Genomic DNA, 13,046 nt, shown 5'->3' with positions numbered 1-13,046 from the left:
TAACAGAAACCATTTGAAAGCTTTTCTCTGAAGGAGATATTGTAGTTAGGATGCTTTCTGGATGCTTGTCAGGAAAACCCTGTCCATGTATTATTTCCCCAGTCCAATATAAACTTTCTATTAAAAAAACCAAACAATTCAAAGTCAAGGATAAGGTCTTGCCTACAATTAAGAGTTTTGCCTCTTTAACTATGCCATAGTTAAGTGGCCAAAACCCCATAGTGCAGCTGCAGTTATATGGTACAAAAGTCTTATAATATGAGTATAGTTTATTCTAGTTCAGCAAAGTGAAATAAGTGATACCATTATAAAACACCTTATACTGATGTAACTGCATCTGCATTAGGGCTTTTATTGGCATAATTATGCAAGTAAAAAAAAATCACACCTTTACTGATATAGTTATACCAGTAAAACTTGTTAAGTTTAGACCAGGCCTAAGAAATGAAGCAGTCAAATGTCAGGTATTTTGAGAAGTTAAGATTGAGCCTTAAACCTTAACTTCAGCCCTTGTGCCCACATTTTAAAATATTGTCTTTCTAGAGTTAAATTTGCAACTTGCTTCCATCATAAAACCCTATTAAACTCTGAAAACTTTTGTCCTGGAAAATTAGTTTGGCCTGAAAATTGCCATATCCACTCTAATCAACTTTGTCTTTAATTTTCTTTATACTTCTCAGAAATAGTCTAACAGCTGCTTTTAAAAAAAACCAACAGATTATCCAAAAATTACCCCAATTTGAAACTGACTTTTGTCCAATGTTGTCATCTCCCTGAGGAATGTCTTATTAATATTACCTCTCCAAACTTTTATGTTTAGTTAAGTGTTCTTGAAAACTCATGGTCTGGCATATTTGAAGAAAATAGGCTGTAATTAAGCAAAGTTATTAACTATATTTTTTGGATCAAGATCTTTTTGAGTAGGAACAGAAATGGAAGAAGCCTGTGTTTTTCAGAGCTAAAGCAACAGGGTTTCTGTCCCAGCTCTGGAAATATGTATTTCATTATGGAGAAAGGATTTTAATTGTCTGTTGTTGGTGAATGGCCTAGAATTGTCACTTCTAGAACTGTGGATTCAAACCATTCTTTTGTTTCAAGTTAGATTGCTTGAATTTCATCTATACTAGACTCAAACCATCTTAGATTTTTTTAAAAAGAAATAGACAAAATCAGGCATGATCATATAGTATATAAGCATTAAGATTTTGCTCCTAAAATTGAAACGTACTGTGACTCATCTGATGCTCTAATGTATTTATTGCACAATGCATGTATAGAACTACAATTTCATTAATGAATTTGTTAAACAAGTAGATGGGAAGTGCTATAGCAGGATACACAAGATGGCAAGTAGACAAGACAAGGAGGATAAATTGTTTCAGGAGAATGGTGGTGAGAAATGCTCACACCCCAAGAGAAAAACCAAACTATTTATCAGATTTATAGATTTGCTTTATGATATTTAAAAGACCTAAGTCAAGATTTCAAAAGGGACTGGTTACTTTGAGTGCCTCAGGTTTTTCTGGATGCTCAACTTGAAATGCCTTAAAGGGGCCTGATTTTCAGAAGGTAGGTGTTTGGAACACTCTAAGGCATTTCAAGTTGGGAACCCAAAACAGCTAATCCCTTTTAAAAATCTTGGGTCCCCTGGTCATTACACTGCCAATATTCAGCAGCCAGGCCCTTCATTGGTGTGTGTTTCCGAGAATTTGTAAGCTACTTGGAAAAGATAAATTTAAATGGGGGAGTGCCATCTCAACCTTATCAATAGCATTTTCACTGCAATATTATATGATGGAGTAAACAGAAGCAGTTAAGTTCTGTATATTTTATGCATAATTTCGAGGGATTAAGTGGGACTTAAGTGGTGCAGGGGCCTGGTGTTTTCCCTATAAGCAGAGATTAATTCTACTCACAAGTAATTCTACTCACTTAGTGATAAATACAGGCAAATAGTCTGCATTTAACTGAATATCTGAACCTGCAATGAGACATAACTCAAAAATTGACACAGCGGGATAAATTTACTTGTACAAAGGTAATTACCAAAGACACCCAGGGACATAGCACAGTATTCAAAGTTCATCCGCTTAAGTGAGCATTTTCCCCATCTAAAACATCTGTGCTGCCATGGTAGTAGATAATTAAGAAAACATAATTAAAACTACTCACTGCTAATTCACCACTCTGAAGGAAAATATCTACAGAGGTGCAGGTGAAGCTTTGTTCATAGTCACGCCACATCCATCCAAACTCAGAAGAATAGTACATCAGCTGCTGGAATTTAGAATTCAATCCTATGTACAGTGGATGAAATTCATCCTTGTGCCAATGGCCAGGACACAGAGTATGTACCACTTAAAGCCAAGAGAGGGATTTGATACTTTTCCTCTGTAGTGGAGTAAATTTCACCCAATGCGAGTTTTGCCTAGGTAACTCCTATAGAATCAAGTCTTTTATAAATTGCTCGTGACCTTGCACTTGTGTTTCTTCTAATATAATACAGGTTAGCTAAAATGAATAATTTCCCATTATGAAATGAAAACTAAACATACTTTACTCCCCCAAATATATTCAACTGCATGAATAGGGATGTGCGGGGGAAATAAAGACACCAAAAGCTCCATTGGCTATTACTCAAGAAATAGTTTGAAAACAAAATTCCAACACATAATTTTTACTGTACTACCGAACAAGGATTGTAACATACTGTAGCTTAAAAATGGAGGAAACGAATGATTAAGGAGATGCAGAGCCTGTTGATCTATTTATGCATACACCGGTTCCAGTATTGACACTCATCACTGCAGTATCCCAGTGCCCCCCGAGAATAAAACGCCAACAAAGTCCCCAGTTCACCATCTTCCTGCATTTGTGCAAAAAGAGTTTTTAATGCTATTGAATGAGAATGGTAGTTCTTTTTATAACTGCTTTTCACTGGCTACATCAGGAGCAGGGCAAAGGAGGATCAGGCCCAATATCTTTCTCTTTTCCTTCTTTGCTGGGAAGATCCAGGCTTATGTTTAAAGCCAGGATTGGGATTGAAAGTTACCATCTGATGGTTCTTCAGTAGCTTATGTGTAGTTGTTTATGAATCTCAGTCCTCCTGTCAATTGGTACTTTTGTTGGCAATCTCAGCAAAAAAGCTGGGCACTAAAATAAGCTCTTGCTCTTATGGCTGGTCCCAGAAGGATTGAGCCCATAGGCATGCGGGGAGCTTGCTTTGCCACTGCCTTTCCTTTAGATATTCTGTAAATAAACCAAGAAATTCAGTTTCCAGGGCTGTCAATCAGGCATCTTTCAAAATTGGTAAATTCCTCTTTAAAACAACCCCAAAAGAGTATGTACTATTGACACTAAAATTTATGGTGTTGCTTACCTAAATTGCCATAGAGCTGGGCTCAAGACAACATTCAAATCAGGATCTGGATTTTGAACAAAGACATTTGGGGAAAAGTCAGATTCAAGATTCAGGCTTGTCCTGTTATAAAGAGAGAGGTGCTGTTTGTACAATTCCGAGCCAGATCTGCATTTGGATTTAAGCCTTCCATTGCCAAAGCTTGCAGGTGTTTGGATTGTATCTGTGGGTTCAAGTCTATTCTACGAAACCTCTGCACTGTCTCCCCAGGGCTCAGCATTTCTATATAAGCCTACAGTCAAAAGACCCTCCCCTCTGAAGTGAATGAGTCAGGGGTTTTAAAATTTCATGTGAGATATTTTTGTCCCCCCAGCTCTCGTCGTGCGCTTCCTGACCAAACGATTCATCTGGGAGTATGACCCCACTCTAGGTAGGTTACATTTTATTTTAAATACTTATGGAATGCTGCAGGTGTTGGCTTTGTAGAAGCAATGGAAAGGCATGGTGTAAAGATTCCCAAACCTCATTCATCCCTTAAATATGATGTTAAAGCTTCTCTGAGGTAAATCCCTAGCTCGAATGAACAGCCAACTGATGTGGCACAATCAACAGGTATAAATACATTCCAACAAAGGCTGTATGTGGGGTTAAAACCTACCCCTATCGAAGTTAACCGGAGTTTTCCCATTGATTTCTGTGGGGCTAGAATTTGACCCATGGAAATAAAGATGTTAGTTTTCTGCTTCGGAGTAACTGCCCACTGTTTGTGGAAGGTAGAAGGGCTAGGGAAGAGTGCTCAAAGGGGCAAGGGAGGAATAACCCTGTGGACAGTCATTTCCTGTGTAAGCTGTGCAAATCACTTGGGACCATTGCAATGCACAGAACCCCTGCTGAAATGCTGGAGGTACCTAAACTCACTCAATGCCTACGTTTTTGCAGTAAGTCTATGTTTCTGCCTCTGAGAGCGCACACTGCTGCCTCCCTGTGGGTGTCCAGACACCCATCTCCCACCTAAGCCCCTCAGCGATTTACACACCGGGGAAGATAGATGTTCAGCTTGAAGGGCTCTATCCGGTAGGTGTGATCAGAGGCTGCCCACTGGATCAGGCCCTCATAGGCAATCTTACACAAAACAGTTGGGGCAGGGTAGGGAGAGGATGACCTCCCTCATCACTTCTTGTCCAGTGGTGAGTGTACTCACCTGGGAAGTGTGAGACCCCCAGTTCAAGTCCCCCTGCCTAAGAGGGAGAAGAGATTTGAACAGGGATCTGCCACTTCTCAAGTGCCCTAACCCTTACAGCATATAGGCATCTCTTTAGATACTACATAGCTGGGTTTACTATGGCTTTTTACGGAGAGAGGTTTGTTTGGTTTGGTTTTGTTCTGTTCTTCTGTAGAATCATATCAATCTGTTTCTCTGTTTAAAGCAACATAAACTGTGTCAGTGTGACATATTTACCCCACATTGAGGATAAGCATGTTTGTCAAGTGCCTTTTCAAATGTAGAACTAAAACAGATGCATACCACACGGCTACTAAGCAACAAGAGATTTTGCCAGAAACACTGAGGCTGCAAGCAACAAAAAAAAAAAAAAAAAAAAAGTCATGTTTACAGCTGATTTTCTATATCAGATCCAATGGGATCCATTAACTCTCCCATGCTAGAAGTGGTTTCCCTTGGCAATTCCCATTTCTACCAGGACTTACATCAAAACTTCCAAGGCACAGGAAATTCACTCTATCTAGAGTGAATAAAACATCATAAAATTCCTTGTCCTCCTGTAATTCCTGAAAGGGATCATACATTTTAGATTAAAAGGAATTTATGGGATTCAGTACCACTTTAAGCTTCAAGATAAAAACTAGAGACTCCATGTTACCTCTGTGTGCAGTGTATTATTACATCTCCAGGACCCAAGTTATAATGTTCAGATGCCACACACATGAAGAGGGAGCATGAATGAGTAGCATGGCTTTGTTAAGGACCCTTGATGCATGGAACTTCCATTTAAAGTGAGGGTTTTGCAGCACTAGGGTTGCTACACAGGATATTATTTCTATACATGTGCCCTGTGTGACAGCTTGGGCAATTTCCTGGACAAACCATATTGAATTAAGCTAAACCTTATTGAATTAAGTTTATGTATCATTGTGGGCCAGGGATTGTGTGTAATTTCATAAGGGAGGGGGACCACAACCCACTAATAACAGTTGGGAGTGGTTTGGCAAATTCACTCAGGTTGTAACACCTCCAGAGAGCTGCTACCACCGCCTGGAGAGAGGCTCACATATACTGGTTCATACTGGAGTTTACAGGCATAAAACAAAGAAAGGAATTTTAATTAAATAGCCTGAGTTAAAATTTACGTGTGACCTTTTTTCTGAACCAACAAATGGACAGGACATTCTGTACCAGGGGATGGGGGGTGTAATCTTTCCTGGGAAGGGTTGGATGGATTTGGCTCAGTCTGTGTTATTGTTCTGAGAAAAGGAGTTATGAACTCGTAATCATGGGATAACCCCTTGGTGGGATTTGAAGGATGGTCACCAGCCAGAGTGAATCCTTAGAGTGAGGGGTTGATCTCTGGTAAGCTTACTAGTAGGTTCTTTTATTGTTTTTAATATATTTTCTCTTTAAGGCTTTTACCTTAAAAATAAATGTGCTTGCTTAGAAAGAGCTGTGTGGTAACAGCTTTTGCAATTACACTGTGGACTGTCTCTGAGAAGAAAAGTAATGCAGGCCTGCTTAGGAAACCAGACTTCACCGAGGAATTCTTATTGTAGGCCAGGAGCTGTCAGCCTTGAAATATCTCAGTCAAGAGGGAGAGAGACATGTGTCTCCATCCAAGAGAGGAGGCAGCTGGGATCCAGAAGCCTAGGGGTGCCCTTGCTGGACCATAGAGGGGGAATAGAAGTGTAGCTGCCCTGAACTCTGACCCTGCACAACTGTATCACGCTTAATATTTTAATTTTCCATTCTCAACTTACTAGGAATGACAATATCAGCAGAGCTCATTACCCAGAGAGTATTAACTATCAGCCAACTCTTGGCTGCCCTACATCTTGATCATTATTGCTTAGTTAAGCACATTCCTCTATCATTTTCTCGGTAGATGTTTGCTACCTTTTTTTTTTTTTTTAAAGGTACCAAGCGATTGAGGCTAATTTCTAGAGCTCTTTGCGGATACAAAATTTGTATCCGCATCCAATCCTCAAACATGGTCTGTGGATATCTGTGGATATCGGTACATTTTCAGGGCTCTACTAATTTCTTACCTGCCTGGGTATATGAGGCATATCAATCTCTGCTTATAACAAATCAAAACATTGTGCTCTATATACACACCGAGGATACAGAAGGTGCATAGAAAAAAGAGAGAGAGACCAAAGTTGCAAACTTCAAGAGCTAGATCCAGATCTACTCTTGCTCCAAAGTTTGGGGTGTCTGAATTGGGTGTTTCAACTAGATTTTCTCTAGTTAGGATACAAGTTGGTGGGAAGCGGAGATTTGAGCACCAGGAGGCTTTTACCATACATCTGTTTCTATAACAAGCTCACAATTTCCACTAAACAAGGAAATGTGTTATGGTTTTAAAAAGTCTAAAGACACTTGGCACATCTAGGATACATTTTAACCAGCAGTCTAAAAGTGCTTCACAAACATTAATTATCAACCACACCCCTCTGTGGAACTGGAAATATTTGCTCTCCATTTTATTTTTGCTCTATTTACAGATTAAAAAATATCCATCACACCAAACATAACAGGGTGAAATTCACCTCTGTGGAGAGGACCAGCCCAAGGCCTAAGTACCACTAAATCTGATGCTTTCTGGTTGCTAGGCAATGGCACCATGAGCATTTGTTTGCCACCTCGCTGGCCTAGCATAGGTACAGCACTGTGGTTTACAACAGGCAGGCAGAAGTGTTCGCAAGGGCACAGCTGCAGGATGACCCTTTGGGGCAGCACTGCCACTGCCTGTTGCCATGACAGCAGAAGGACAAGCACATCATGCCTGCCAGACAATATCTTCTCAGGAGCAGAATTATTCACACGTATGCAGAAGCCCCGTGTCCCAGGCAAGCCCTGCAGGTGTGCACAGGCCTTGTGTTGGCCCTTTGTCATAGGGATCCATTTCACCCCAAAGGCCATATTATGACGTCTCAGTGATATTGGTGAGCAGTTATTCAAATGAGTAGCCTCACTGAGTGAAACTCCATTTGAAGTCAATTTGAGTTTTGCCAGGATTTCACCCATTGGCTTTACAAGGATTATTTGTGTGAGTTTCTGTTCACCAGTGTTAATAAGTAGGGATCACAGTCTGAAATCTATGACTCTTCCTCAGAGTATGCTGTGACATGACAGCTGTGATAAAGGCCTAAATTGATGGGAGCTGCAAATATTAGTAATGAAAGAAAAACAACATACAAGGAGATTAGGAGTATGAGAAAATAAAATGAGATTCACCCAGGGAAAGTGCATCCCAGGTGATGCAGGGGAATCCAAAACAAAAAGGGAGGGCATAGGGTTGCCAATTTTGGTTGGATGGATTCCTGGAGGTTTCATCAGATGGCATAATATTTAATTAAAGGTTAATCTTTAATTCCTAGAGACTCCAGGACAATCCTGGAGGGTTGGCAGCCCAAGGAGGGAGAAATTAGGGATATTACAGTGTCAAGCAAGACCTGCTGTGATAGTGGCAACAAACGAGTTTGCAGTGTGACAGAATAACAAAGGCCAATGCAATTTTGGGCTGCATATTTACAGTATATATTTTGGTCCAGAACATCTATATGTGAAAAATCCATGCCCTGGGGAGACAAAGATTATCGACCTAACCCCAGTTTAGATAGTGTTAGGTCGACAGACTAATTCTTCTGTTGACCTAGCTACCATCTCTGGGGGCAGTGGATTACCTATGCCGATAGGAGAACCTCTCCCGTCAACATAGGTAGTATGTACACGGAAGCACTACAGTCTAAGTATAGACATACACTAAGATTTTTAAAGTAATCTATATATTATATTTAAACTGATATCAGAGAGCTAATAATCTCAAACAATATCATCACTAATTCTAGTAGTCTGTTGTATCAAGAAAACTTAAATGGCAACATAATTAAAATGTAAGACATTCTTTACCAGCGTCCCCTGTCCTTCACATCCTCCATGAACATCTTTTTTTTTTCTTATCACAGTCAAATAATACAGTGAAGTTAGAGAAATGCCACAGACAATGGAGTTTGTATTATTTACAAGCAAAATATCACTCCATGGTTTTTTTAATATTACACTGGTAGATTTTTGCCCAAAATACAGCCTTTGGATAAACACTTTACATTTCTACGCACTTTTCAGACATGGAACGTAAACAACTTTACAAACATTAATTCATTAAAACTTGACCACACTTCTTTGAGGTGGAGGATTTTACTGTGGGGGGAGGGACAGCTGCTGCACAGGGAATTTAGGGGAGGGGGGAGCTGATAGGGGGAGCTGATAGGGGGGCTGCCGATCCACCCTGGTTCCAAGCTCCCACCAGCTAGCTGCAACGGGCTGCTCTTCCTGCAAGCACTGGACAAAACAGGCGGCTGCCAAATGACATTAGAAGGGAGCATTTCACAACTTTAAATGAGCATGTTCCCTAATTGATCAGCAACTTAACATTGAAACAACGTTAACCGGGATGACTTTAAGTGAGGAGCTCCTGTAGCTATATTAAAACACATATTGTTTGCTTGCACCCAGTTTATCAAGCTCTCCAGATCACTCTGAATCAGTGACTTGTCCTCTTCATTATTTACCTCTCCCCCAATTAGGGTGTCATCTGCAAACTTTATCAATGATGATTTTATGTTTTCTTCTGGGCCAATGATACAAATTTTAAATAGCCAAAAAACAACCCCTGTGGACCCCATTAGAAACACATCCACTCGATGATGATTCCCCATTTACATTACATTTTTAGACCTGTTAGCCAGCTTTTAACCCATTTAATCTGTGCCATGTATATTTTATATGTTTAGCTTTTTAAATCAAAGTTTCATGCAGTACCAAGTCAAATGCCTTACAGAAGTCTAAGTATATTACATCAACACTGTTACCTTTATCGACCAAACATGCAATCTTATCAAAAAAAGATATCAAGTTAGTTTGGCAAGATCTATTTTCCATAAACCCATATTGATTGGCATTATTTATATTACTGTCCTTTAATTCTTTATGGAGCAAGTCCTGTATCAGCTGCTCCATTATCTTTCCTGGGATCAAAGTCAGACTGACAGGCATATAATTAACTGGGTCATCCCGTTTACCATTTTTAAATATTGGCACAACATTAGCTTTCTTCCAGTCCCCTGGAACTTCCCCAAAGTTCCAAAACTTACGGAAAATCAACATTAATGGTCTAAGTGAGTGCCTCAACCAGCTCTTTTAAAACTCTTAGATGCAAGTTATCCAGAATTGCTGATTTAAAAGTGTCTAACTTTAGTAGCTACTGGATGAGGAAGTGCCCCACATCAGCTGGGTACCTGAGGTGTTCTGACTGATTTAGTGCAGTGCATTCCAGTTTGGAAACTGTGAAAACCTTTAGAGAGAGCAGCATTTGCTTCCCAATAGACCAATACCCTCTCCTTAGCCCAGTGCCAATTTGGGAGGAATCTAGTAGTGGCTTTAGACTTTCCTAGTCCTTGCACTCAGGAATTATAAGCAATAGGATTCTGGTTGGCTCCTAAGCAAGGATTTAAGAGGAACAATCTTCTCCACTTTGGCTTGTGCTTAATGCTGTGTTGGAATGGGGCCTTATACTGGGCCAGCTGCAATCTGCTTTCTTGGTGTCATCTGTGAATTTTATTATTGATGCTACTCATTCCTTCTGGATCAACAATGTTAAATAGGATGGGACCCTACACCATTCCCTTTGGTACCATGGTAGGCACCTCTCCTAGACTTAATTTTCCCATTTTCAAAGAATAATTAACTTGACCTCATACAAATTTAAGATATCTTCTGTTGCCTCCCATTGTGCTCCTCTGCAGTGGGAATTTATATAAAATGTATTATGGAAATGAGCTGTGAAAACATTCCTGGTTTCTCTGAAGTATCCATAAGGAAGCAGATGGGCATGGCCTAGAACTTTTTAAGTCCATGACACTGGCCTTTAAAAAGCATGGCAGACTCAAAAGCGAGAGGCCACAATGAAGAACAGCAGAGGAAGAAGCTTGGAACAATGTGGGAATCATTTATTTAATAGGTTTTATGTTTTCTTTAATATGAATCAGTCTCAAGATGTAGCATTCTTGATGGCAGTGATAAAATACAGCCTGTTTTTATAGCAGCCTTTACATATATACAGTATCCCAAAAGAATGGCTCATTTAACTTGAAGCTTGTCGTGGACATAACTCGCTCTGAGGACTAGTGCCTCTGCTTGGATTGGGGTGGGGGAGAATTAGAAAGGAAAAGATAAAAATTTGAAAAATTCTGAGGCTGGTCAGTACTGACACCGCAAAATCATTTAACATAGCCTAGCGAATCTCGCGCTCTTTCTGATATCATTGCGTATCGCCCTGCCTGGCTTCTGCTCAGACAGTTGGCACAAAGGGGGTTGTAAAATTCAGCCTTAACTTCCATATTTTCTAGACCCACATTTCTGGCTTTTTGTGTAGCTTAATATTGCTGTGGGTGTTGTAAACTTTGCACTGAAAGACAAGCATATGGAACATAGAACATTATCTGTTGAAGCCTTAAGTTTTGTATTTCCTGACTTTTTTGGGTTAAAATTTTTAAGTGATTTAAGAACTTAAATCACATTTTCAAAAATTACTTAGGAGCCTCAGAGCCTAAATCACTAAGACCCAGGTTTTTAAAGCTCTTTAGGCATTGCAACAGTAAGAATCACAATGCTTAATTGATTTAGAAGCCTAAATCTCATTTTCAAAAGGGATTTAGGCACTTAGGAGTCTAAATTCTATTGACAGTCAATGGGATTTAGACTCCTTAGTGACAATACCTTTTGAAAATGAAATTTAGGCTCCTAAACCAGTTAGGCATTGTGACACTGAGCATAGCAATGCCGAAATAGTTTTAAATACCTGGGCTTAAGGGCCTGTCTATAAAAACACTGAATTCACAACAAGTTGGGGTGTAATCTACCACACAATAGCCTGCCATGCACTAAGCATCCATGTGGACCCTGTTGCCCCCCACTAAAATTCCCCAGTGTCCTTTAACCTACGCGCATTTCAACGTGGGGTACATCAAAGCACGCTAGGGAACTTCTAGCGTGCAGCAGCTAAGGTCCACACTGACAGTTGGTTCGCAGCAAGGTGAGGTGTAAATCTACCCCACACTAGCCTGCAGTGCCCTAAGTGTTTATATAGACAAGCTGTTAGGTGCTTTTGGAAATTTTACCCTTTGCGATTTTTAGCGTGTAACTTTAACATAGCGTGAATGGAAAGCCCCATGCATATTTATGGCTCTGCATATATGACAATAATAAAAAGAGGGGAAGGAATGCATTCAACATAAAAAAAAATCCTGTTTTATAAGCACATAGGGCCGGATCCTCCACTGGTGTGAACAAACATTAGCTCCACTGACTCCAGTAAAATAAAAGCATGTCATAAGGGCAATAAGAGATGGAGTAGGCAATTATGAGTCACAGGCAAGGAAGAAAAATATTTTTAGATGAGATTTGACAAAAGATGGGTGGAGGGGGAAGAGTCAGAGAGAGAGACACAGACAGACAGACAGACAGACAAAGTCATGCTCTAGTTGGTAAGTGCTAAAGAGAAGATGTCCCTGGTCCTAATAGTGGTAAGATTGAAAAGGGCTGAGAGGAAGCAAGTGAGTAGATGCAGAGAGCAGCGAAGAAAGTCAAAATTTACTCATGCAGCTGGAGCAAATCCATGGAAAACAATATGAGACAACACTAGGTTTGTGTGGAATGGAGGTAAATTAGGTGTGCCGTGATTCACGGTTCTCAAATCAGACCAGGACGAATTCTGCAGGCATATACACCATGCAATGCCAGTGACCTCCATGGAGTTTTACGGGGGTAACAGAGGAGATTTTGGCTCATTACTTTATGACAAATAATTATGGCAAGCACTAGTCTCCTATGCATATTTCTTCATCCAAGGGAAAATGAAGTTTTTAAATGATGGTTTGAAAGTTCAGTGCAATTAAGCAAGCAGAAGTTTACATGCTTGCATCTCATTTCATCTTGTCTGCATCTCACTGGTCTACAGACTGGTCTGAAAATTTCACTGAACAGGCTCTCTCGCTAGGTCTCCAGTGCTTCCAGGTTGCATGGGAGTGGAAGACACCATGAGCACAAACTTTCTCACGCTATTTCTATACATCACCTTCCAGTGAGGCTGTCTTTTTTTTGAACATTAAAACTAGAGATGGACATGAGCCAAAACTCTGGATGAGAAAGAATTTGGGCCCATCTGTACTCAAAACAGACCTGGCTACCATTCAAAGTTTGGGATAAAGTTGTGGAGGTGTTTATTTCATCCAAATTGGTTTGCCTATTCCTATGATAAACATGTTTCTAAAAGCATAAAGCAAAAATCTCCTTTCAGAGCTGTTAGACAACACTTTACCCCCATTTTCTGCTCCCCCCATATCCATGGAATTTGTACTGAGCAAAACATTGGAGTCAAGAGACCAGATCAGCTGG

General features: G+C 40.1%; 1 protein-coding gene across 5 annotated transcripts in view; it reads left to right on the top strand.

Annotated features, from left to right (window-relative positions):
• Positions 1-13,046, top strand: part of RERG (RAS like estrogen regulated growth inhibitor) — a 115,844-nt gene that overhangs the window by 91,169 nt on the left and 11,629 nt on the right. For all 5 annotated transcript variants that reach the window (XM_065567377.1, XM_065567369.1, XM_042849127.2 and 2 more), the window contains exon 3: positions 3,732-3,788. In XM_065567377.1, the coding sequence (XP_065423449.1) occupies positions 3,732-3,788 (57 nt within the window). The remainder of the gene's footprint in view (positions 1-3,731; positions 3,789-13,046) is intronic.

This window comes from Chrysemys picta, chromosome 1, assembly GCF_011386835.1.
Source record: "Chrysemys picta bellii isolate R12L10 chromosome 1, ASM1138683v2, whole genome shotgun sequence".
Lineage (NCBI taxonomy): Eukaryota > Metazoa > Chordata > Testudines > Emydidae > Chrysemys > Chrysemys picta.
This window is presented reverse-complemented; position numbering and strand designations above follow the sequence as displayed.